The sequence below is a fragment of the Aquila chrysaetos genome, chromosome 9 (assembly GCF_900496995.4).
Source record: "Aquila chrysaetos chrysaetos chromosome 9, bAquChr1.4, whole genome shotgun sequence".
NCBI lineage: Eukaryota > Metazoa > Chordata > Aves > Accipitriformes > Accipitridae > Aquila > Aquila chrysaetos.
Genome location: NC_044012.1, coordinates 12,101,107 through 12,125,317, shown reverse-complemented (window position 1 = coordinate 12,125,317; position 24,211 = coordinate 12,101,107). Strand labels below are relative to the sequence as shown.

The following is a 24,211-nucleotide window of genomic DNA, read 5'->3' as shown; positions in this document are numbered from 1 at the left end:
AAGACAACTTAGACTAGATTGGCAGTTGTTTCTTTTGGTAGCGTATTTGACAGATACTAAACTGACAGTGTGTATTGACTTTTTTATAGCTACGGTGAAGGATAATAGCTGATTACATGACTTGCCTGTGTAGATAAGCAAAGTTCTTGTTGGAAGACTGTAATGTATTTATATTAACACCCCAGCAAACACCTAGAAATGGTTAACTATTGACTGCCACCCTGTGCCACTGGAACCTGTATCAACATTATTTTTCTGTCTTTACACAGTGAATCTCTTCCTGACTGGGAAAATAGAAAGTGCTGTTACCTCATTAGGTAAGACGTACTTTTCTTATTTGTATTTACTGTTCTTTTGAGTTGTTACAGTTTCTTCCCTACGTGATGAGATCTTTTAACAAAAGAGTATGACCTTTGTTTGAGAGAGAGTAACAATGACGTTTTAGGAAGTTCAGGACTTCTAAGTCTTCCTGGGGTTACAGACTCCATCAGTGTCACTGTGCTAGGAAAAAATCATAAGCTTGAGGCTAAGGTCATAGTACGTGCTGATATGTTCAGGGGAAAACTCGATGTTCAGGAAATGTGCCTGGGAATATCAAGCCAGGGACAGTGGCCCATTCCCGGAGGGAGCTAAAACAAGAATGTTAAAAATGTCTCTTGAATGTCAAAAGTGGAAATGCAACCAGAATTGCAGCACTTAGTACTGCTATAGAGAAGGAAGTTACACTGTGACTTACAGACATTACCGGAACATTGCAGTCAGGGTCCCCTTAGTGATAAGGGCCCTCTTGTGCCTGTAAATCCACAGTCGCGTTGGTAGGCATACTTTATGCCCCAAGAGGTTGCAACTAAAATTAAAACAGAGAAACCAAATAAGGGAAACAGGAGGAGAGGAAATGGGGAAACACAAAAATAATTCTAAGGCAGTAGATTGATTCATGTGGGAGCTTGAGCGTTCAGGTCAACATTGGGCTCTGAGACAAGTTTTAAATCAGGAAAAGGTAGTAATTGTATGATTAGGTAACTTCCTTAAATTTAGCTTAGGGGAAGTGTTGATGAACCATATAGGACGTGTTGTTTGCAACACAGTATTTCCATTCTTTCATTGGAAAAAAATCCAGAATGTCATCTATGTCCTAGTCTGTTCTGCCTGGATGGTTCTTTGGCTTTTGATGGAGTTTGCCATCCGTTGGCTGTATGGTATGTGAGTTTACAAAGTGTAACTTGAGTAATTATACAGTGGCTGGCCTAGATTGGTGATACTGCCTTGGCCTGAAATATACAGTGCTTCATACAGTTGGCTCTGCTGCTTTCTAATGCTGTTCTTTTGCTAGAAACAGAGAGTTGTAACATTTGGCTTTTATTCTTTCAAGTATGCTGAAAACCTCAGAGTACTGTAGCTTTCATGTTTTCTTGTCTTGATACAGTTTTGAGCTACTTTGTCTCATGACAGCATAACCGGAGCAGGGGAGAAAAATGATCATAAAAGGTCATTGCAATAGTGTGATCCATGTGTAGCTTCTCTTACCAGTGTGTTGGAGGGTAACAGGTTAGGATAGTGCAGTCGTAAGGCAGATGACCCTGCCAGGAATCGTCTCATAGGAGATGTTTCTTAGGAGCCCTGATGAAAGTTGGGAGGAATGCTTGCTGTCCTAAACACCTCCTGACAAAGCAGCTTATTACAGCATTGATCTCTACAATAAGGTACAGTGTAGTTCCTTTTCAGAAAGCTGGTAATAGCAGAAATAATGAGTTCCGGAGAACGCAGGTCGAGCCACCGTCTCGGCTGTATTCATACAACGACTTTAAGCCAGAAAAGCTGCTGCTGCTGACAGGGAGCAGTCCTCCCTGAGTCGCCTTTCCCCAGGCTCACGGTGAGCCAGTTCAGCCTGTTGATCCAGCGGGGTGTGAGCTTGGATTTTGTCAGATCAGCGAGTTGAACCCTTGGGGTGTGCCTTTGCCGCTTCTGATATCGGGGCAGAAGCAGCCTGCTGGAGACTGGATAAAATGAAGGGGAGCCTTAAGTTCTGTTCTCTCTACCGGCATAAAGGTTCTGCATTAAGCAACGTGTGCAAGCCCTCCTTGAGGGAGCATTTGGAGAACTCGGGGAGAGTTTCCTGCTGACCATCAGATAGCTACTGAGGAAGCGTATACTGCCAAGTGTTCGGTTTTGAGAGAAGGTTCCTTGGGGCAGGTGCAAACCATCCCGTATCCCAGAGCAGATGGTTGGGATGTGTCCCTTGGGACTGGGGCAGACCCTGGGGCATCGCAGAAGAGTGTGAAACTGCAGGATTTATTTTCTGCTGGGATTGTCTGAAAATTTATTCCTGCACAGTTTAGTGCCCCCAGCACTGTCCTCTGGTGGAGCTCGACGTCTGTTCTGTTACAGTCGCTTTTGCAAAAATGGGAGTAATATTATTCATGTAAAGTTTTGGAAACATTCTTGCAAGTATTTGTGGCATATTTAACTGGCAGGGGGAATCTACTGCTGTTTACAGTAGATGAAATCAATTTGATTATTACAGAAAGAGCCTCATTAAGATTTATGCCTGCTTGAGAGAAACTCTCTGAACTTAAACCTTTTCTGGCATTTGTTTAAAGTTTTTTTTTAATCTATGAAAGATTAATTATTGTCTGTCTTCAGAATTTATCTTTTTTAAAAAGTACCATCTCAGATTTTTGGTGGGTTGGTTTGCTAATCCAGGGATTGGTATTCTCTTACGTTTCTTCAGTAATTATAAATGTGGAAAATGTCAGCTGTTTGGGGCTTATAGCAAATTGGGTTTTCACTTCTGGGTTTGTGCAGAAAGGCTGCAGAAATAGAGTTATAGAACAGTTGCTGAAAAAATGTTGTCACTGCTCTTGTGTGTTGTTGCTGATCATAAGGCCTTCAGAATCCAGGACTGTACCTTTCTATTTAGAGACTTCCCTTTCCTTTAGACGTTTTGGCAATTTGAAAAGGCTTTTGTTTATTTTCCTTAAGGAATCACACTGTCATGCTGAAGCCCAACTTAATAACACAATACTTACGCATGTATGTGATTCTGCATACTTCATGGCCAGGAGCTGAGGAGGGAAGTGGGGCCCCTTTATTGACACAGAAACCCCAACAGTACAAAATTGTGCCCTTGTGTGGTTTTTCCGTTTTGTTGCCAGCACTGAAGGCTTTGTTTAGCACAGATTTTTCTTTCAAAATTTATGTAGGTGAAAGAACAGCTGCTGAAAGCAGTGCTCGTATACTTCACCTTGTCTGCCCCACAGCAATTGGTGCACAAGGAGCAAAGAGGCAGAGGACTGGTTAGGAAGGAGATCTACTGATACGTTGCAAATACCATAGTAATGAGCATTGGTGGGAACTGAAAGGCACTGGAAGCGTAAGGCAGCTAAGTGAGGTTTGGGTAAACACAATAGTAGTTTTGGGGGGGTGGATGGGTGTGTGTCCCCAGTTTGCTCCAACAGGTTTAGGGGACTGTGGACATACCCTGAAAATAATGTAATTATGTTTTGGCAATATGAATTCAGATTAGTGGTCCATTCAAACCAAGAGCCTTTGTAAGAGCAAAGCAGTTGTCCTTTTAATTTTGAGTAGGGCAAGTCTGAAATGCTTGCTGTGTCTCAGAAGGGTAAAGCCATGGGAGAATATTGAGCAACAATGACCATTGCCAGATGAACTGCCCAAAATGGCGTATAGTGTCAGTGTAGCCCTTACCTTGCTCATGTCCTTAGATTTTTCATAGCTACAATTCTTCTGTTAAAATGGAAAATCTTTTTCTTTTGTCTGTTCTTCTTTCCACATCCCATGTTTGTAGCAGATGTTCAGTGTTAATAAAAAGAATTTCTTACTGAGAGCCTGAATTGTCATGTTGCATCAGATCCGCTGCTTACAAATTACGAAACTTTACATTATTGGAAAAGAAGAAATGCTAGCGATGTTACTTCAAAAAAGCTGGCATACTTCAAATAACTATTGCTCAGGATCTTTGTAAATACTTCCTAAAACTGTGAAACAAATATTTGGGAGAATAAAAGCTCTGCTTAACTGCACTGATGAATGCGTGAGTGGAAGTGCTCATGTGAAGTCACCAGCATGCCAGTGGGACTTCCTCAGAGTGGAAACTAAAATAAGCTTTGTGTAATTATGATTCTGTTCTCTGTTCTAATGCATATACTATGAATAAGGGATATTAATCCAGAACAGTATTTGGTACAAGGGGAACAGAAATATTTGCAGAGCTGTTGCTGGAAGCCTCTGGATAGTGCTGGCTGGTGCATTTGCTCTTCCTGCTTTGTGCATTCTGTTTCCTTCCTGTTGAGAAGTTTTAGTAATCTTGCAGTTGTGAAATACAGTCTTCCCAGCTTCTTTTATGTGGTTGCTAGCTCTAGGTCCTCTTACACTGTTATGATACATTGATGTAGTGACAAGTCTGTGGAGGAGCATATTTAAAGACCTAAACAAACTGAGAACTAGAGTTGAAAAGTCCTGTGGGTCTTAAGTTTGCTTTTATAATTCTGTAGTTGCATCTGCATCTCAGTATTTTGCTGGCATCTAGCACGGAGCCTCTCTGGTTTTAGAAATGTGATAACAAAAATGTTCTTGTTTTTCGTAAGTGCTTTACTGCAAAATATTTGCTTGGAAAATAGATGTTTCCATGTATTTATGTATTCTGTGTGCTTTTGTGGCCTTTGAAACTAGTAGGAATTACATGCATATGTTTCAGTTGAATGCCCTGCTTGGAAAGTAAAAATAATGACTTTTTATATGTTTTGCCTCAGGTAAGTTACTCACCTTGTGCTTTTTATATTCCTGTGGCTCTCACTTCAAAAGCGCTTACTGTGAACAAAAGGAATAGTGCCAGGCACAGATTTACTAGTGGGGGGATACTGCAGCCTGGCCCCAGCCCCAGCCAGGAGCTCTGCGAGCAGCCCTGCCACCTGACTTGATTGCAGCCAGGCAGTTTTGCCGGCACTTCTTCACCCCATCCCTCCAGTGCAGCTAAATCTGATCCCGACTGTGAATTGAAAATGATGCATTTATGTGGCTGAATTTCAAGCAATACTATAAATCTGTGATTTATGACGCAGTATATTTGGACGTGTATGCATATGAGGAAACTTGAGGTATAGGCGACACTTTTTTTCCTTGCCGCTTTTTTAAGCTATAAGAAAGTAAGCTTCTGTCAAAAATTGGAATATTCAGCTGCAGTCTACAAGTCATGCTCTAGATAGTAATTTGTTTTAAAAATAGTTTTAAAAATATTTTTGGAGAATGTTCAGAATAGCTACTGCATTACACAGAATTTGCCCTCTTGTAGTCTGCTGAGAGTACATTTTCCCATCAGAATAGCTTTCCCACTTGTCCTTGGAACATTTCACTTTCATTTTTGAATTGCTTAATTACAAATTATAAGTATGTGATGTAGCCTTAATTGGCCTGCTGTTTTCCATAGGAAGATCTGAAAATGCTTTGAAAATACTGAGCTTTATTTAGCCCTATTTGCTCCTTTCCCTGTCTGGAAAATTTGTCTTATCAATGGGAGTTCAGAAGGAATTTAGAGTACTTAGTAATGTTCGGTGAAAATATTTGACATTGGAGTCCAGTTCGTTGTCTGTTTTGTTGGGGATTTTTTTTTAACCGTTACAAACTCTTCAGGTCTGACATATGGTTAGGAGAATAAACAACGTGTCCAGGAAACATGTTACAACAAAATGAGCTTCCAGATACTTTACACTGAATATAGATGTTCTTCAGTCACTGGGTGACATACCTAGACTTTGGGAAACTGGTAAGAAGGCCTTCTGTATTATATCCTCTTGGCAGATCCATGCAGTAATATTGATTGTAGCCTTTGGTGGATTCATACAAGGTTATTGATTGGTGCTGCATTGAAATGCAGGTTATGCTTACCTACACTTAGAGCGGGTGTCTTAATTAAAAACCGAGGCAGGGAATAAAGCAGTAAGAGGATAGAACTGTTGACTCTCATTTGTCTGCAATCCCCAGAAATTGATGAAAGCTCTTGTAGCTAATGTGAATTGTTGATTAGGCAAAGCATTAACAATAATATTTTTTTCCCCCTTATTAACAGGTGCTTGCAGTGGAGAGCTGGAACAGCACACAGAGAGACGAGGAGTCATCTATAGTCCTTCTTGGCCGTTGAACTATCCTCCAGCTGTAAACTGCAGCTGGTACATTCAAGGAGATCGTGGAGACATGATAACCATTAGGTATGGTTTGATAGTCCATGGAGATAAAGGATTGCTTTGCTGAAATGAAACAAAATGCGAGTTCTTATCTGATATACCAGTATGAGACTGTTTGTCAGAGCTACTGAATGGTTGAAGGAAGCTGAAGTTGATTACACTGGAGCATGATTGCAGGTTGGGCACCTCTCATTTTAGAAATGTTCCACTGTGTCTTGTTTCTGCAGGCTACTTCTGACATCCATTATTTATTATAAGTGCAACTCACTTGTAGTCTTTTAATACATTTATCTTCACAATACCTGTGTGAGATTTCATCCACCTCTGATAGACGAGGAGGTGGGAAACAGTGATACGTTTACTCACATTAAATAGTCCCCCTTCTCTTCATTGCTTATAAATAGGAATAGGTGAAAGCTATAAAACCTGGAACAGTCTCAGTGGGATACGTAAAATTCTTAGAGCAAAAATGGCTTTTTCTGTAATGTCTTGAAATGGTGCTATGTTTAATTGACAGTTGAAGGTAATCATTGCTTATTGTTACTTGTTAACCAGAAGACACATGCTTTTCTGCTTAATATTTATTTCCAACACAATTAAATAATAGTTAGTATTTGTGGCACAATTTCTGTTCGTTCTATAAAAGTACTATTCAGAAAAGACTAGAACATATTACAAATGGTTTGTTAAGAATGTTTAGGCTATAATATCAGCATACTGCAATGCTTAATTTCTCTGGGCTAATTGTAGTATCCTTCTCAAACCAACAATTTCTTATTTAAAAAAAGAAAGAAAAAGCAAACGTAGGAAAGGGGTTTTTGTTTGGTTTTTAGTACTGTTGTATTTGACACCATCTGCTCGTTCTTTGCTCAGCTGCTTAAAAGGACTGCAAACCTCTTCAACTGCAGATGCTCAGCAATTAAAAACAAATCTGCCACAGATGGAATAATAGGAGGGCTCCACCATCCCTAGTTCAAAATAGGAACTACTCATCAAAAGTAAGGAAGTAGATACCTGCCAGCATTTGAGATCCATAAATAGAAACATGCTTTTAAACCCCATTAAATTGTATTGGACTTGGGGAATTTGTTTCAAAGCAGAGATTGTTGGAAACTCTGAGGAAGCATACAAATGAGACACAGGACTTGGCTCTGGAGACTAGTGTTGCAATTTATGCTATGAAAACGTCTCAGAGCTCCCAGTTAGAATTAGGATTCTCTTCTGCAAGTATGAGTGTAACAGAGGCTAAAGAGAGGAAAATAAGATAAGGAAAGTGGTAATAATGTGTGTATACAGTTTAGATGTGTGCATAGCAATATGATTTGAAAGATTTCTTCTCAATGGGTTTTTTATCACTGCCATATCCTGCCCTCCTATGCACATGCAAACAATGGGAGCTATGTGTTTACATCCTAAAGAGTAGTATTGTGGTGCTACATTTCTGACTATAAATGTACTTGGAATGACTCACGCCAGTGAATGAAAATGCAGAATGTTACAGCATTGGAGGATTTCTTTGGAAGGTTGTAGCCCTCGTAATGCCAAGGACGTAAAAGCAGCAGCTGACTTGCCTAGGCTAGCATGATATAAGCAAACTGGGAAAGAGGGTTCAAATACAAACCTTTTTTCCTCTTGAGTATGCTTCTTGTCCTAATAGTGTGCTGATAAGGGCATAAGAGAGTAGCTTTTTGAATTTTCCTAGGAAAATCAAACACAGTTTTGGTGATAACATCTGGATTTTGAAAGGTTTAAAAAACCCCACCTCCTTTGTGTTATCTTACACTAACTGCATTTCCTTTGATCTTGAATTCTCATTGACAGTAAGACAGCAATGTTATATAAGTATCATATTTGAGATACAGCAGGAGTCATTAAGGGATAAAATGGCAATTGGAAGTAGTTTTGATTTCTAAACCATTTGCAGTCACTGGACATTTTTTATAAACCTATTATTCAGCAGCTTTCAATAGAACAGTGCCCAGATCTACATGTGGATGTAAGGTGCTGGCTCCTGTGGGCATCTCCTTTAGAAGCTTTGTCTTAATATCTACCTTTCGTGTGTGTATTGATTTTCTTCATATCCTCACATTTCCATGCTTATTGTTTTGCTTTATAGTTTACTTTTTAGAAATCCTTGGGGGAGACTTCACAAGAACAGGAAATATATGTTCTTTGTGCTTACACCTCTCTGTTAATTATGCATGTTTCAATACTTTCTTCCAAGTTTATGTGTCTGATGGAATGGTGCTGTTGAGACCTCGGAAAAAGTGTGTAGCTACTGCTTTCCATGACTGTGTTGTGTCACTTTAGATTCAGGTAATCAGTCTGCTAGTTACTGTTTGGAAACTACTTGGTTTTTCCTCCCATTTTCTCTGGTTTTATGCCTGTTTTCACAAAGGGCCACATAAAAATCCTGTAAGATCAGATAAAGATGTCATATTTAGTGAAGGATGGTACAAAGGCAGTTACAAGTTTTATGTGTGTATGTTTCCTCATATCTGAGAAAAGATCAAAATGACTTTTGTTTAGTAGTTGCTGTTAGCTGATGGTTGTAATTAACCTGATGTGGGCAGAGTATAAATGAATTGCGTTTTATTAGGAATTTATGGGACCGAGTGTAAAATGTTCTCTGTGTTTAGAATTCAAGATAAGAGCATTGAAAAGTGATCTACTTAGTGATCCGCTCACGCTGTCTCATTAATTGGGGGGGGGGACGACACATCACCTTCATTGGCTTTCACTTCAGTGATTCACATCATTGGCTTTGAAAAAAGAAATTTTCAGATACCATTTGAGTTTCAATTTCTGAGCAAAACTGAGGCCCATTCATGTAAAGGCTTGCTGGTCTGTAATTTTATGAAGAATTAAAGGGACTGCTTCATTGTCTATTTACCAAACTCACCATGTTTCAGAACTTGACATTAATTGGAAAAAAAACCATAATAGCCATTTATTTCATTCAGTTGCACATGCTCAGCTTTTGAAAACACAGCCCCTGTGTCTCTTGCCTTAGGTTACACAGTTAGCTGGTGCTTGGGAGCTGGGAGTAGAATAGAGCTTTCCTGACTTCAAGGTCCTTGTGCTTCAGTGGTTAAGCAGAAGTTTTTAATGAGCCAATTAAGTCATCAGTTGTTCACAGTCTGTGCTTGCTGTGAGAGGTTGGCAAATAGAAGTAACTTTTCTTTCTTAATTGGCTGGTCTGTTTTATTTTGGGACTGTGCTCTACTGATCTACCCATAATATTTATTCTCCAATTTTTTAATGGATTTAGAGGGCCAAATTGGACATTTTTAAAAATTTATTTACTAATTACTTTCACTCAGATTTTACATCTGCTGAGCCTCCAACAGTTTACCCTTTTTTGTTCGTTTTCCTCATCATCCCATGTTTGTCCTTTTCCAGTTATTAAGAATGCTTCCCCCCCCCCCCCCTTTAATCTGTAGTTCCTCGTGCTTAAATTACTGAGATGGTTGTAGGGAATTCCCTACATTATTTATAGAAGTACTTTTTTTTTCTAGCTGCTACTGCTCCTTTCAGTGCAGATGGCAAAAAGCTTAGCTCTGCTAAGCATTAGTTTTTCAGGTAACACATTTTTTTTCATATTTTCAGAGTGTAAATGAGTATTTATGATAAGCTGGTTTAATGAAGTTCTTGCCAGCAACATAAAAATACTTGACAGTTAATAGGAAAATACCATTGTAGGCTACTGTTGCTTCACTTGAGTAATTTTACAGGCAAGATCTGATACATGGCCCATCCTGTAATTTTCTGTAAGCTCCTGGAGTCCTGCTCAGTGTTGGAGGTAGCCTTATTTCAGTATCATACTACTGAAAGAAAAATCAGATGATTTCTGCAGAGTTCTGCAGAAACAGATTTAGTGCTGCATTTGTCAGTTTCATTGAGTTGTTCTGATCCTCAGAGTTTGAATGCTTCCAGTGTTTAATAAACTATCCTTGTACTTTTGTATATAATTAGGGGATTTTTTAAAAGGAATTAGCTGTGGAAGAGACATTCAAGAAGCAAAGTAACTGGAGTTAGTGCTTTCGAATAGCATCTTTCAGAAGAAACCAAACCTGCAAAATTTGGTCCGATAATTTTGATCTTTTACACCAGTCTGCTCCTCTCTTCCTGTATTGTGTAGAAGATCACAGGTAACAGTAAGAACAGCCTAAGGGACAAGCATTTTAAAGGATGTTCTGTTTGTCAGTGATGGGTTCTGTACTTTGCTAATATTGCAGTTCTAAGTGCTGAAAATACCAGCGTTTGACTCCTGCAGTATTCTGCCTGAGTGCTCCTCTTCTCCCTGCCCTCTGAACTAGGGCTGTGTGCTCTGGAAAAAAAGCCTGGGGGAAAGCCAGGTTCTCCTTCCCTTCGTCATCGAGTGCTGAGATGCCGGAGCAGAGGAGTGTTGCCTGTAAGTGAAGCTGCTGGGTGAAAGGGGATGTTTGCATCCATCCCGAGGAGCAGCTGCAGTGTGGTGGGGAAGGCTGTAGTTGAGGGATGCAAGGGCTGGCGTTTAGTGCCACTGTGCACTGCAGCTTGCATGGTAGGATGGACCTCTGGGTCCACATCTCGCTCCTTCAGACATGTGCTTTGCTGAAGAAGCTTAGTGACTGAACTGACCCTTCTTTTGCTTTTCCTCCCAAGCTCTGTGTTTCCCTGCCCAAGATGTTTAAAAATGCTCAGTACTGACTGGTGCTGCATGAGATATGGGTGACATTATCCATTAGTACTCTCAGTTTCAGTACCACTTGATTCTGTTTCTTGTTTTAATCACAGAAAATAACCTGGGTTTTGGATACAAAGGGCCTGAGCCCTCCCTCAAGAACCGTAACTACAGACTTCATTCAATACTCTTCCAAAGACTGTAAGATGTTTGTACAGTCCTACAAGCAGTAGGAGCACAAGACTTTGTCCCTTATTTCCACTGCATTCCCTCGGTCATTCAACCATTGGGCTAATCCTTTTGACAGAAAAATTTGCATTCCAGTTTGAGAAAGTTGAATGGAATAAGTAAATGTCCCCACACTCTATTTTGTGGGTAGCAGGATTAAATTATTCTTCAGAAGACTGTAACAACAGCAGCGCTAGATCTAATTACAGATGATGAAAGAAGTGAAGTAGCAGAGGTTGAATGCACTGTTCAGGACTCTAGGTAAAATAAATCAGTCAGCTATTTAATGTCAGATTAGCATGGCAGAAACTTCTTACACAAAGCCTTGTTGTTCCAAATGCATTATAAAGTGAAAACCAATTTTATATATTTATACGCACACAGATATGTATGCACGTTGTTTCATATTTCTTTACAAAGGAGTGGTTTTTGTGGTGAGGTTGGTTGCTGGCTCATTCAAATATGTCATATTTTTGGTCTTGAGTAAAAATCACCATCAATTTAAAGGGGGCAAAATTTGCTTCAGTTGGAGACAATATAATTTAAAACGATGCTGAAGTGTAGTGACAATGCCTTAACCTAAGCAAAATTTTTTCAAAATATGTCTGTTGATTAGTTTGCATGAGGTAGAACATAATTGCTTTGACTTTGCTCTTGCCCTTAGAAGAAGAAATTTTATAACTGCTATGGTATCTATTATATATAAAACTTTATATCAGAACTAGAACACCTGTATTTCAGAGCAATTGTGTTTATTCAGTGATGTTTGAAACTCCTAGGCACCTGTGATTGAGACATAAGAATGAACTCTTTTTCAAAAACAGTATAAGTATTCTGTATTGCCCTTTTTTGAATACCAAGGCATTTGTTTCGGTAGCTTGTGCATCCCTGAGAGACATGGTGTTTTCAGGGAGGCTGTTAAAGATGATACTTCCTTGCAAGTCTATTCTGCTTCATCACCCTTGTACTCAGTTGGTTTTGTGGCTAAAGCTTGGATTTCTTAGTGGAGAAGTGTGGGATTCTGCTCTGAATTGATTTCAGATCCACAACTGACGCTCAGGAAAATGGGTTATCCTCTGTATGCCTGTGCTTCTGCTTTGGAAGGTGGGACTAAAGTTTCTTCCTCTTCCACACCCTTTATAATAAACCAAAAAAAGCCCTTTATTAGCAATGTACAATACTATATTCTCAAGGTGCAAGTAGAAGATATTGTTAATTATAAACAAATGCAGACTCTCCAGAGGTATTGCTGTCATCTGCAGAGGAGTTTGTAAACAAGGCATGTGTGTGTAGCGGACTTTTCTGTACTCGTCCTTTGTGTGAATCTTAAAAGCATTAAACCCTTTTTTTTTTTTTTTTCCCCTCCTAAAAAGAAATGCCTTTTAATCTGAGGTGCAGACAGCTTATTATATAGGCAAATTCTTCTGTGTGTGTGTGTGCAGTGTGTGTTGTGTGACAACACTGATGGGTGAATTTACCTGAGAGACAAAAGAAGCTCTTTTCAGCAGAGTGGGGAAAATGAGTGGCTGTGGGACTCAGGTGGAGTACTGGGAACTGGGTAGGATAGGAGAACAAATTATTTAGCTCTTTAAGGTTGGTCCTGGTACATCTGAAATAACTATAGAAGTGAGAGATCAAAAGATTTAGTAAATGATCTTGCTTGTATTGCAAGCAGAAGTTTTTCTAGTCATTCCCCCCCCTTCCCAGTTCTGAGTTTCCGTTTCTTGATTCAGTGACTGTTCCCTGTTCTTAAAAATTTTTGTTGTTGGGCAGATAGATACCCAAAAAGTCTTTATGACAAGAAAACCTTACAAACAATCCTCCAAGCAGATGACAGAAACCCTCGTTGATGTCTGGTGCCAACATGTGTTACAGACAGCAAAACCAATGTGGTAGCTCAGTAGTGCTGTCTCACATCTCTTGCAACAGACTTGACGTGGGTGCCCATACTTTTCACTGATGCCTTGTATAATTCCTTTTCACGCGGTAGTGCCTGTTCGTGCACTTTCTTGGTCATTAAAAGTTTTCTGCAGAACACCTGGGACAGATACTCTTTAGTTTACTCTTGTATGGCTGAATACTTAAATCTCTTCATTCTGACTGCACAGTTGTCTAAAGCTTCTTTGCAAAATATGCTGGTTTCAGAAGCTTGATGAGATCTCTTATAGCAAAGAATTAGGTGCTGTGGGAATATTTCTTCCCAGTTAGGAAGACACATAGAGCATGGTGGAAGAAAGAGAGAAGAGAGGAAGGACATATTTCTGGGTGGATTGTCCTTGCCTGCACATATGTTGTTGGACATCTCTGAATTTCCATTTTAACTTAACACTTTCAGTGCTCTCTTACTTTGCATTCTCTTGCTGATAATTTTTTTTCTGGAGAGTTAAGCTGATACGTTTGGCAGAACCTACAGGTGTGCATAGGGTGGGTCTCCTGCTTAAATATAGTGGCTAGTTTATGTTGTTGCTGCTCTTTCCCTTTCACCTTCAAATGGCAAGATCTGGCAGGCATTGACAGCCTTTTGTAAGTACGTAGTGATATGAGAAAATTATCTTTCCGTTTATCTTTTTCAAATAATTAATCTTTTATGTTTATGAAAAGTCCTTTGTGGAAGGAGGTCTGTATTTCATAACAGCTTTTCAGCCTGAAACTTCTGTCTAGGTATTTGCATGGAGTATGCACAAACTTCTACCAAGTTAATTTTGTGTAGCTGAGTTATATGAAAGAAGACCAAAATTAGTTTCTAAGTGTCCTGAACAATGTGCCCTTTCCTAATGAGTGTGCTTCGCTGTGCAATGCTATTGTCACTGCAGATTACTAAATGCAAATGTAATCTGTTTCATCAGACTGAACAGATAACCCTGTATGGTTCCTGAGCTACAGGTTAGGGAGTGTTATCTAGTTGTGTTCAGTGTTATGCAAACAATTGGGGCACATCTTTGCACTAGGTAAGCTACTATTGAATAATGACTGGGCTTGGGTCAGCGGAAGGGCTGGAGGTTTTGCTGTAAAAGGTTACAGACTTGTTTGCTCTGTGTTTGCATTCCCAGAAAGGGAATATTTTAGTCTTTGAATTAAAAAAGAATCATGTTAGACTTTAGGTCCCATTTCCACCCCTTCCAGTCCTCTTGTCTTCTTGCTCTCTCCCTGCCTATCCATATCGTGAAGAGTTGATTTTTGTCTCTTGTATTTATCCCTTTAGGGTTCTTTTAACTGCTCCCTATTATTCTTTTTCCAAGACAGTAGCCTTCTCTCTCATCCCATAGTTTAATAGCTTTTAAGGTTGGAAAAGACTGCTGAAATTAGTCTACCTTCTGTATAATATATTCTGCAATTTTGCTTTTACTCATATCTGTATTTTAGGAAGCAGTTTTGTTTAAGGACTCTGAGTAAAAGAGGAATCATCCTTTCAGCTTTTGGAGCTACTTGGCATGCTGTTTATGCCTGTGAGATGGGTGCTTTTCCAAATTGGGGGAATTTGAGTGCTCTGTTTATATGTACTCAAGGTACCGTAGGTGTTTCGTTATCGTGAATGTGATCTCTTTATGTCAGCGCTGCTTGGTGCAGAATGTCAACTATTGCAGTCTGTTTTTTCTCTGTTTGGCTTTGTTCCAGATATATGCCCTTTTTGTAACTTGTGTTTTCTTTTGTTACTAACAGTTTTAAGAACTTTGATTTGGAAGACTCTCAGAAGTGTGCAGTAGACTGGTTGATGATTGGCCCGTCTTCCAAGAGGGAGGAGTACAAAGTGTGTGGATCATCCATACCTCCATCTTTCATCTCTGCAAGGGACCATGTTTGGATATTTTTTCACTCAGATGCGTCAAGCTCAGGACAAGCTCAGGGATTTCGCCTTTCTTATATTAGAGGTAAAACCTTACAGTTTTCTTGGCTTCACTTACACTCTCTCTGGCAAAACTTGAAGACGATAGTATTTTTTGTTGACAGGAGTCTTGGGCCAGTCTTGATAACTAAGGTGCTAGCTTGGTAACACTGATATTATTTCCACTTGGCTTTTTAACAGTATTCCTGAAGTGTACTGGCCTGACCGATTGACTTGTGACATGCAGGGTAGTAGGCATTAAAAAGTGACATCAGATGGTTCCAAAAGTTTTGATACTGACTTTTTTTCTCCTTGCCCTCTTTCACAGGAAAGATAGGTCAGGCTGTATGCCAGTCAGATGAATTCCACTGTGCAAATGGAAAGTGTATTCCCAGTACTTGGAAGTGTAATTCCATGGATGAGTGTGGTGATAACTCGGATGAGAGAAACTGCACTGTCCCTCCAACAGAGCCTCCGTCCAGCATCTGTCCCTCAGGAATGTTCCAGTGCAGTGCAGCCCACTCCACCAAGTGCTTGATGAATGAGCTGAGATGTAATTCAGTTAAGGACTGCAGTGATGGTTCGGATGAAGATAATTGTCCTGATCTTTCCTGTGGCAAAAGGCTGGGTAATTTTTATGGATCTTTTGCTTCCCCAGACTTATTCCGTGCTGATCACAGCAGATCAGACCTTCGCTGTACATGGTACGTGGACACACAAGATAATCGACATGTTCTGTTGCAGCTTGATTTGCAGTTAGGCTACAACGACTACGTAAAGGTGTATGATGGCATTGGAGAGAGAGGTGATAAATTAATGCAAACGTTTTCGTACCACAACAATAGGCATTCGGTGAGCGTGGAGTCGTCAAAGGGCCAGCTCACTGTCTCATATCATGCTCGCTCCAAGAGCACTGGCCATGGGTTCAATGCGACCTATCAGGTGAAAGGCTATTGCCTTCCTTGGGAACACCCTTGTGGAAGCGATGAGGAGTGTTTCACAGATAAGCAGCATTGTGATGGCTGGTGGCACTGTCCAAATGGCAAGGATGAGGAGAACTGTCCTGCCTGCCAGAAGAATGAATACCCATGTGAAGGAAACAGTGGGCTTTGTTACTCAATACTTGATCGCTGCAATAACCAAAAGAACTGCCCAGATGGCTCGGATGAAAAAAACTGCTTTACTTGCCAGCCAGGAAACTTCCATTGTGGTACAAATCTGTGCATCTTTGAGACTTGGCGCTGCGACGGCCAAGAAGACTGCCAGGATGGAAGTGATGAACACAACTGCCTGGTGATTGTTCCCAGGAAGGTCATCACAGCTGCTCTGATTGGGAGTCTTGTGTGTGGCTTGCTGCTGGTGATAGCACTGGGTTGTGCATTTAAATTATATTCTCTGAGGACCAGGGAATACAGGTAAGCATCTTGCTTTTATGATGCTTTAATAGCTGTGGTGTTTTTTTCCTTTTTGTTTAAAGGAAAAAAGTCAATTGTTAACCAGAGAATTGGCAAAACACTGTGAAATCAATCCAAGGAATTGATGACAATTAAATAGCAGTCACTGCATTAGGCTTAGAGAAGAGCATTTAAGATTTTCGGAAGTAGTGAGGGGAATGTCAGCTCTTCTGTGGTCTGTGAGAAATATACATTTATTGTGCAGCCTGGCAGAACCTGTATCTAACTTAAAACTGTTTTGAGCAGTTTCCTCTCCCACCTCCTCCTCCTGCAACAAGCCCCTTGCACTGCCAAAAACTAAATGCTGAACTGTTACAGTGAAGTCTTTGCCGAATCTGAACTGAGTAACTCTCCCCCTGCCCTCCCCAAATACTGTACTTCTCATTGCTACTAAAAGCAATGTCTTGTAGTGGTGGGGCCTGTTCTGAGCAGTTTTTTACCTCCACTGTTCCCACTGGTGTGACCTCTGCCCCTTTACCCTGGTCCTGTATGCCTTGCTATATGGATAGCTTGTGTGTGTGTGTTTCTGTGTCTGTGTTTGTGCAAGTGTGGTTCTGCCCTTTGGGAGAGAGTTGTAAGGGACTTTCTGAAGCCCATCTCTTGTCATGTGCACCAGCTCTGTGCTGTGCTGCTGACACCGTTCATGTTTTCAGCGCAGTGTGCTTTACATTCTCTCCAGATCAAATCTGCATGATTAAGGAGCTGGAGACCAGCTGCCGTGCTATGTTGGGAACCTTGGTGCCTCAGTTCTGGCAGGACAGCCAAAGCTCTCTGCAGCTGCAAGCTGCCCCTGTTGTGTGATTGTTTCTAGTTCTTAATGTTGTCTTTTCCAAAAATAACCTTTAGGCCCTTGCTGAACAAGTTACCACTGTTACTGGCATAAGCTGGCCTATTGAAAAAACTCCAGTTGCCACAGAGTCCAACCTGGGACTGCACCAAAGAGTTTCCTGATTTGATTCACTGATGCTTATACCCTGTACTCTTGTTCCTTTTGTTTATTTTAGCATCCTGAGCCTAGATTAAGGTTTGTGGTTTTGATGGTAGTGTGAAGCCCTCTGCAGTGCTTTTATACATTAATGTGAGGAAGGCAGGACAAACTGACTGTTACTTTCTTCCATGTTTTTCCTCTGGTTCTGTTTCCAGAGCGTTTGAGACGCAGATGACGCGACTCGAGGCAGAGTTTGTGCGGCGGGAAGCTCCACCTTCCTATGGGCAGCTGATTGCACAAGGACTTATCCCCCCAGTTGAAGACTTCCCTGTGTACAATGCGTCACAAGTATGGAGATATGAGGGCCAATGAACCTATCAGCAGCCAAACTACTATAAATTAGATACAATAAATCTGGATATGTATTCTTTCAGTAGCTGTCCTAATTGTATGAAAGTCATATAAAAATGTGTATGTTTTACTTGGAGCTGAAGAACCACAGTTATGCATCTTGGTGCTGTGGGTAGTTTTGAACACATTACATGTATTTGCTAGCAAACAGCAGTGAGATAAGCACATGCTGTTTTGCTGTACATCAAGATAGAATGCACAGAGACAAAGATCAGAAAGTAAATAGAAGAAAGGCTTTTCAAGCTGAAACTGTAAATGTGCCTGAAGCGATAAGAAAGTAAGGTCTCTAGCAGTATTTCTGGGAAATTCTGGGATTATTTTTCATTTACAAATACATTACACTGGGAAGCCATTAAGTCATTCTTCTATTTCATTGCTGAGTTGTCAAAACTCTCCTGTGCCCTGTCAAAAGTATCCAACTGTGATACAGTTCCTAGTGTGATAAAGCACTTGTAGTTTGTTACTGGAGTGGAAAAGTAGGTTGCCTTGGCCTTTCTTCTCTGCTGTTGTCATCAGATTTTGAGGATCCTCTGCTATTGCTGATGACAGAGGACTCAGTGGTCTGCAGTCTGGTTCTTTAGTGGTGGTGTGATTGCATGAGCGGAGCATCTTCCTGGGCAGACGAGCAGAGCTTAAACTCATAAAGGAAACACTCTAAGAAAGAGTCTTTTGGTACAGGCAGAGCTGTCTTTGGTATTCCTAAATAGTTCATTAGAAAATATGCATTTAACAAGGAAGTGTAGGGGTCAAGTCTGAGAATTCTGGTAAGGTGGAGATAGTGGAAAGAACAGGGTTTGGGAGAAGTCTTTTGACTATGCGTGAAACCATAGTTTGTTATGTCTGTGTTACAGGCTTCTGTGCTGCAGAACATTCGAACAGCCATGAGGAGACAGATGAGACGACACTCGTCAAGACGGAGCTCATCTCGGCGGCGCTTGGGCAGGCTCTGGAACAGACTCTTCCACAGACCTCGGGTGAGAGGACAGATCCCGCTCCTGACGCCTGCCCGCACTTCACAGACTACACTGGGTGATGGAATCATCAACCATGCTGATGGGACTATTCGGAGTCCTCCACCTTCCCCCGAAGGACCTAGTTTAGAGGCAAATGCCCGTGGCCAAGCCAGGGGCCTACAAGAAGCTGGATGTAGCAGCTTGCAGCCAGAGACTGAAATCACAGAGCCATCGCCTTCAAATGTCTTACCGAATACTTGCACAGCAGCACATGCAGAGCCTGAGGCTGGACACGCTGATAAATCTTTAGGTGCTGAGACCTCTGGCAGTGAGCTTAAGCAGTCCAGTAAAGTGGATTCAGGAAAGGCTTTTAGAGATCCTTTATCTGAAAGTGTTTCAGAAACGATCCATGGAGGGTCAACATCCAGGAGGACTGTCCCAGAGGACAGTAGTTTAAGTAGAAGTCATCCGCTGAGTGAAGAGCCATGTATGTTACCCTTAAAAAAGTGGGAGTCTGCTTATCCAGACAGCCCTATGCATGTTCATATCCAAGTGGATGGACAAAACCGATGTTGCCCTAACTCATACCGGGAGGAGCCTTTGGGTATTCATGCAGCTTGTTGCCATTCTGTGGAAGTGCCAATGTTAGAGTCCTCTACTCCCCTCTCTGAAATCAATACCAGTGATGATGAATCTTTACTTGTTTGCTAATAAAAGTTTTTGTTTTGGCCCTGTAAATTTTGTAACTTCATTGTTTATATCACAGTGCACTTTGATAGGTGGTATGTCTGTGCTCTCAACTTTGTCTTTTAAAACCAGTGTGCTTTAATCCCACGGGGAGTGCAGTACAAGACTAAATGGGACAAATTTTTGTCTTCGTTGCTATTCCTGAAACTCCAGTGGGGCGGAAGTAGGCCAGTATGTGATGTCAGGGGCTAGGAGAGCAAGAATGTGTCACTGCAGTTTGGAGGCATCTCCATCCTCTGGTATTTCTTCTGTGCATTTATTCACTGCATTCAGGGAATTAGTGTTTCTTGGCTTTTCAAGTGGTCTTACTGAAACTAGAGAGCGCTCTGTTGGAACCTGGGGCAGGCACCAGTCATTGTAACTATGAGTACTAAACTAGAAATAATGTCTTTTTAGACATCATAATTTAATTAAAACTTAATAATTTTAATTACAAATACTTAGAAGGTATTTCCTTTGTAAGGTAAATCCTTTGTAGCTTCCTCTTTGTAGAAATTGCTCACTTCCTTTGCTCCTTTCAGAAATGTTTTGATGGCCATATGTACCTTGAAGTATCCACTAAAACCAAAGTTTCTGTATAGAATACCCAGAATGATACCAGGTGTCTTAATCTGCTACAGTTTTGTAATAAGAGATTAACAGTGTTCAGTATAAGCAGAGTGCATTGAACCCCAGTTGCGGCAACATTTCTTTTTTGTATTGTCATATGTTACATTCTTTTCATAGTGATGTTGTGAAGGTTGAAGAATTGTTTGCTTTCTCCCTACCCTCTTTTTCCCCTCCTCCCTTCTCTTTTCAGGGACTTTTATGATTATACCAATTTGGGTGTGCCCTGAAGGACACTGAGGCTTCACAGCTCCCATTGGCTGTGGTAGGAAGCACTGAGCACTTGGAAACTGTCAGGATCGGACTTCTATTTTATTTTTAAATAAAATCTGCTTCACAGGTTTGCTTGTAAATCCGCTACCTAGGTGCAGATGTATAAATCAGGTTTTTTTTAGTTTTTATTTTTAGAGGATGCTATTTTGTTTGCTTTTTTCTTTTAAGAACTGAAATAGATCAGTGCCATTTCCAAAGCTGACACTGCGTGGATTGTACGATGCTTAAATGTAAACTGGTGCCTTTTTGGTTTTTAGAGTGTAATTAAAAGCAAGCAAGTTATTTACCTGGAAGGGTGACATTGCTTAAGCAGGAGTGAGTTGGTGCAGAATGACAGAATACTACTGTGTGATAGCTTGACCCTGTTGCAATGGTTGGGGCGTTGGCCGGGCTCCCCCGTGCTCTAATGAGCTCTGCTTCAATTCCCCCATGACGCAGTGACAAACTAAGATGCTTTACATAGGAATTAAGAAGGAAGTTGCTGCTGCTGCTCTGTAAATGCCTGAGTGCTCTGAAGCCTGTTCATTGCTGTAGGAATTCAAGTCGCCCAAAGTTATTAATTGAACTTGTAGAGTTGAGGTGGACTTTGGCATCTGTGGACCTGGGCTCTGCTGTCCACAGGACCCTCCTGGCTGTAAAGGCAAACAGGCTTTCGCAGTGAATGGTTAAGTTTACATCAAAGTGTCAAAGATGTTTTACCTTTAAATGGGCTGTATCTTGCCCTGGATCTTTTACTAGGACTCCCTTTGGGAGTGCCTTAAAAAGAACAAGGAATAGGACTTTGGCTTTTTTTTTTTTCTCTGCAGTTGCAAGTTGGTTTCATACTGCGCATTCCAGAGGCAGAAGATTCAAACTCCTTAAGGGCATTAATAGCAGGAAGGGCTTGTGGCAAAATGCGTAACGAGTAGGAGTTGTAGTTACATAAAATAAATACTGCTTGCTCATCTTTTTTTTTTTGAAGTGCTTTTATGATTAGAATTCATTTCGTCAAAGGAAATGCAGTTTTGAAAGAGATCTTGCTTTCATAGCATTTGTAAACATTTTAGGTACATTCCACCTTTGCAAGGCCATGTACTGTAGTCATTACACTGCCAGGGTTGTTTGCATCTAAGGCTACAGGTTTTGGTGTCCTTCTTTTTGTCTAAAGATAATTTTAAATACATAGAATTGTATGTGTAAAGTAGTTAATTATAATTGGGAGGAAGATTATATTTCAAGGTTAATATTGTGTAGATATGAAGGACCTTAGAAATAAGTGTATGCTTAATTCTGTTACAGAAATGTATTTCTATAATAAAATAATGTTGATCATACTATGTCTTAAACTATCGCCACTGTAAGGCTCTTAAAATACGTACTTCAGAATACTGCTATATTTTGGGAACAACCCTGAACAGCTAACACTGTATTTTATTTTAAGATGTGTAACTTCACATAATTTCTTACATACACATATTTTGTGTACTGATCCATTTGGTAACTTGATGGAAATTTCATTGAGAAGGTTTTATTTTTAGAAACTTAAAAAAATCCACGTTAATGAAAATTTGATGCTTGAAGGGTGCAGAAACGTTCACAGCGCTCACTACTGGAATTTATAGCCTTGCATAGTGCTCTTTGTAAGCACCTAACTTTTGTATTCTGCAACACAGTATTCTTTCCCAGCTCCCCTAGCTCATTCCTTGGAGGGAAGAGTCACAACTTTAGTGTTAGTTTTGCAGAAGAAATCTCTATGTCTGCGCTGTGAGCACAACCAAGTGCATTGCAGTGTCCTGGAATGTCAATACCTGAAGAAACCACGAAGTCTGCCTTAGTGTGTGTCTGCCCTTCCTCCAGCTCTTGTAAGCATTAAACAGTGAATCAGCCATCCTCAAAGACACTGTTCTGTTTTATGTAAGCTGCCTCCTTGTATTCAGAACTTCTGAAAATTTAAAAAAAAAAAAAAAAAGTGAAAAACTGCTACTATGGCAGACGTGAACAGGAAGATCTCGTTACATTTCTTTGCTCAGTGGAAAATATCACACTTTAATGACCATACAACCTAAAGTTAATCTGCTACTAAACTTGTTAATTTTTAAATTTTATTTTAATAATACTTTTCTGCACTCTTTAAAGATTTTTGTAGGCAGAAAGTATTTAGGATAGTTGGGTGGGTTTTTTTGTTTGTGGTTGTTTGGTTTTTTCCCCCAGATACAAAACTCCCCTGTTCAAGCAGCCAAAAATCCCTCCCTAAAAAAATCTCTGAATAGACAAGACCACCTACACTGGTTTAAGAAGAATGGAAGCTCAGCAGCAGCATCAAGGGAAAAGTGACCCCCTTACGTTTTCTCTTACTGCTGTTAAAACATGGGAAATACTTCTGTTTTTGAAATTCTGGCACCTTCCAGCTTGTGTATGACTCTGTAACATCCCTTAAATGTACTCGTTTTCTGGTCTCTGCTTTTTTTTAAATTTTTTTATTTTTATTTACATGTTGTATATATTCATTTAGATATAACATTTTACCTTAACGTATGTACAGGTATATGGTTCAGGTATGGCATCATGGTTGCCAGTGTCTGCTGGTTCCTGGACAGTGATACTAAGCAAGTAAGATGCTGGGCATCATCGTACTTTGCTCTTGCTTTGGATTTCTTCATTTTTAATAAAATTTCATGTGCCCAGAGACTGTGGGTTTCTGACTCTCACTCTAACACCAAATATTGAGGGTGCCTAAATTGTACTTCCACAGCCTTTGTTTGGTTTTGGTTTGTGGGTGGGTTTTATTATCTGCTTTTTCTAGTAGCTGAAGCTGTGGAGGTACATAGATTTTTTTAGATAGTACATGTGAAATCTTACCACTAGCAATTCACTGTTGTATACAGTTGCCTTTAAAATGCACGTATGCATATACCCCAAATAACAAAAGAAGCCCTGAAGTGTATGGCTCTTCAGGTTGTTAAAAAAAAAAAAAAAAAATCATATCTGAAGTACAGCCTCTCATTCCCACTGCTGAGGACAATGCTTGTTTTGCTGAGGCTTCCCCTTCCCCTTCTGTGCTTTGGAGGGTACCACTGGCTCTATCCTGCTGTCGTTCAGTAGAAGGTAGAGGCTGAGTTATTCTGTGTTGACACAGATTTACTCTACGGACTTGGAAATCTTTATTGAAGAGAATTGGACAGGCTTTTTGGTCATCCAGATTTTTATCCATAGCCATGAAGGGTGGGAGGACACAGCTTGATGCAGAGGGATAACACCTCCCAACCTACTAGAAAGAGTGCTTGCTTGCTTCGTCATGAAGTGCTGTTTCAGCTGCAATGATAGTGGCACAAGCAGTAACGCGACAAACCATATCCTGACGTAAGTGAGGCTGAAATGAATATAGCCCATAAAACGGAAACGGAGTAATAAATGGTAGCTGTGCACTTGCAGCAGAGTTTGTAGATGGTCTCTCCGGTGCAATAGGTATGTCTTACGACAAACCAAGGAGCTAACTTGAAAAGCCTTGAGGGAATTACATATTTTTTAATCAAGACCTTTTTCTGAGAGGGACAACTGCTTTTACTTATTTAGGATTTTTGGTCTTTGCAGGAAACTTGAGTTTTAATGTCCCAGGCAGGCATTAGGATTTAAAATTCAGTCCAAATGGCTATCTGCCCATGACCTGAACTCGCAGGTAGCAAACCTCGTCTGTCTCTTGTCAGTCTGTTACCCTAGCAAACTCTGTTCAATAAGCCACCCTTCCCTTTTCAGATTCTGGCTCTTGTGATCTTGGCTACAGGGATTAAATGGTGACCAAGGCTGATGTGAGTGGTAGTGGTTTATGTTTTATTCGCTCTTCATTCTTTGTTTCCTGCCTTATGATGCCATCTAGGTCTTCTTCCCTTCTATTGCTGTCTCTTACCTTAGATACTTTAAGACATTTATTTTTGGCCTCTCAGCA

General features: G+C 40.4%; 1 protein-coding gene across 6 annotated transcripts in view; it reads left to right on the top strand.

Moving 5' to 3' along the window:
- The window catches only part of LRP3 (LDL receptor related protein 3), a 28,284-nt gene extending 5,328 nt beyond the window's left edge, over positions 1–22,956 (top strand). For 5 of the 6 annotated variants that reach the window (XM_030024733.2, XM_030024735.2, XM_030024736.2 and 2 more), the window contains exons 2-7: positions 270–317; positions 6,086–6,224; positions 14,755–14,963; positions 15,246–16,332; positions 17,515–17,647; positions 18,562–22,956. In XM_030024733.2, the coding sequence (XP_029880593.1) occupies positions 270–317; positions 6,086–6,224; positions 14,755–14,963; positions 15,246–16,332; positions 17,515–17,647; positions 18,562–19,374 (2,429 nt within the window). In that variant the 3' untranslated portion in view covers positions 19,375–22,956. The remainder of the gene's footprint in view (positions 1–269; positions 318–6,085; positions 6,225–14,754; positions 14,964–15,245; positions 16,333–17,514; positions 17,648–18,561) is intronic. The other variant, XM_030024734.1, reaches the window with a different exon arrangement.
- The last annotated feature ends 1,255 nt before the right edge of the window (positions 22,957–24,211 follow it).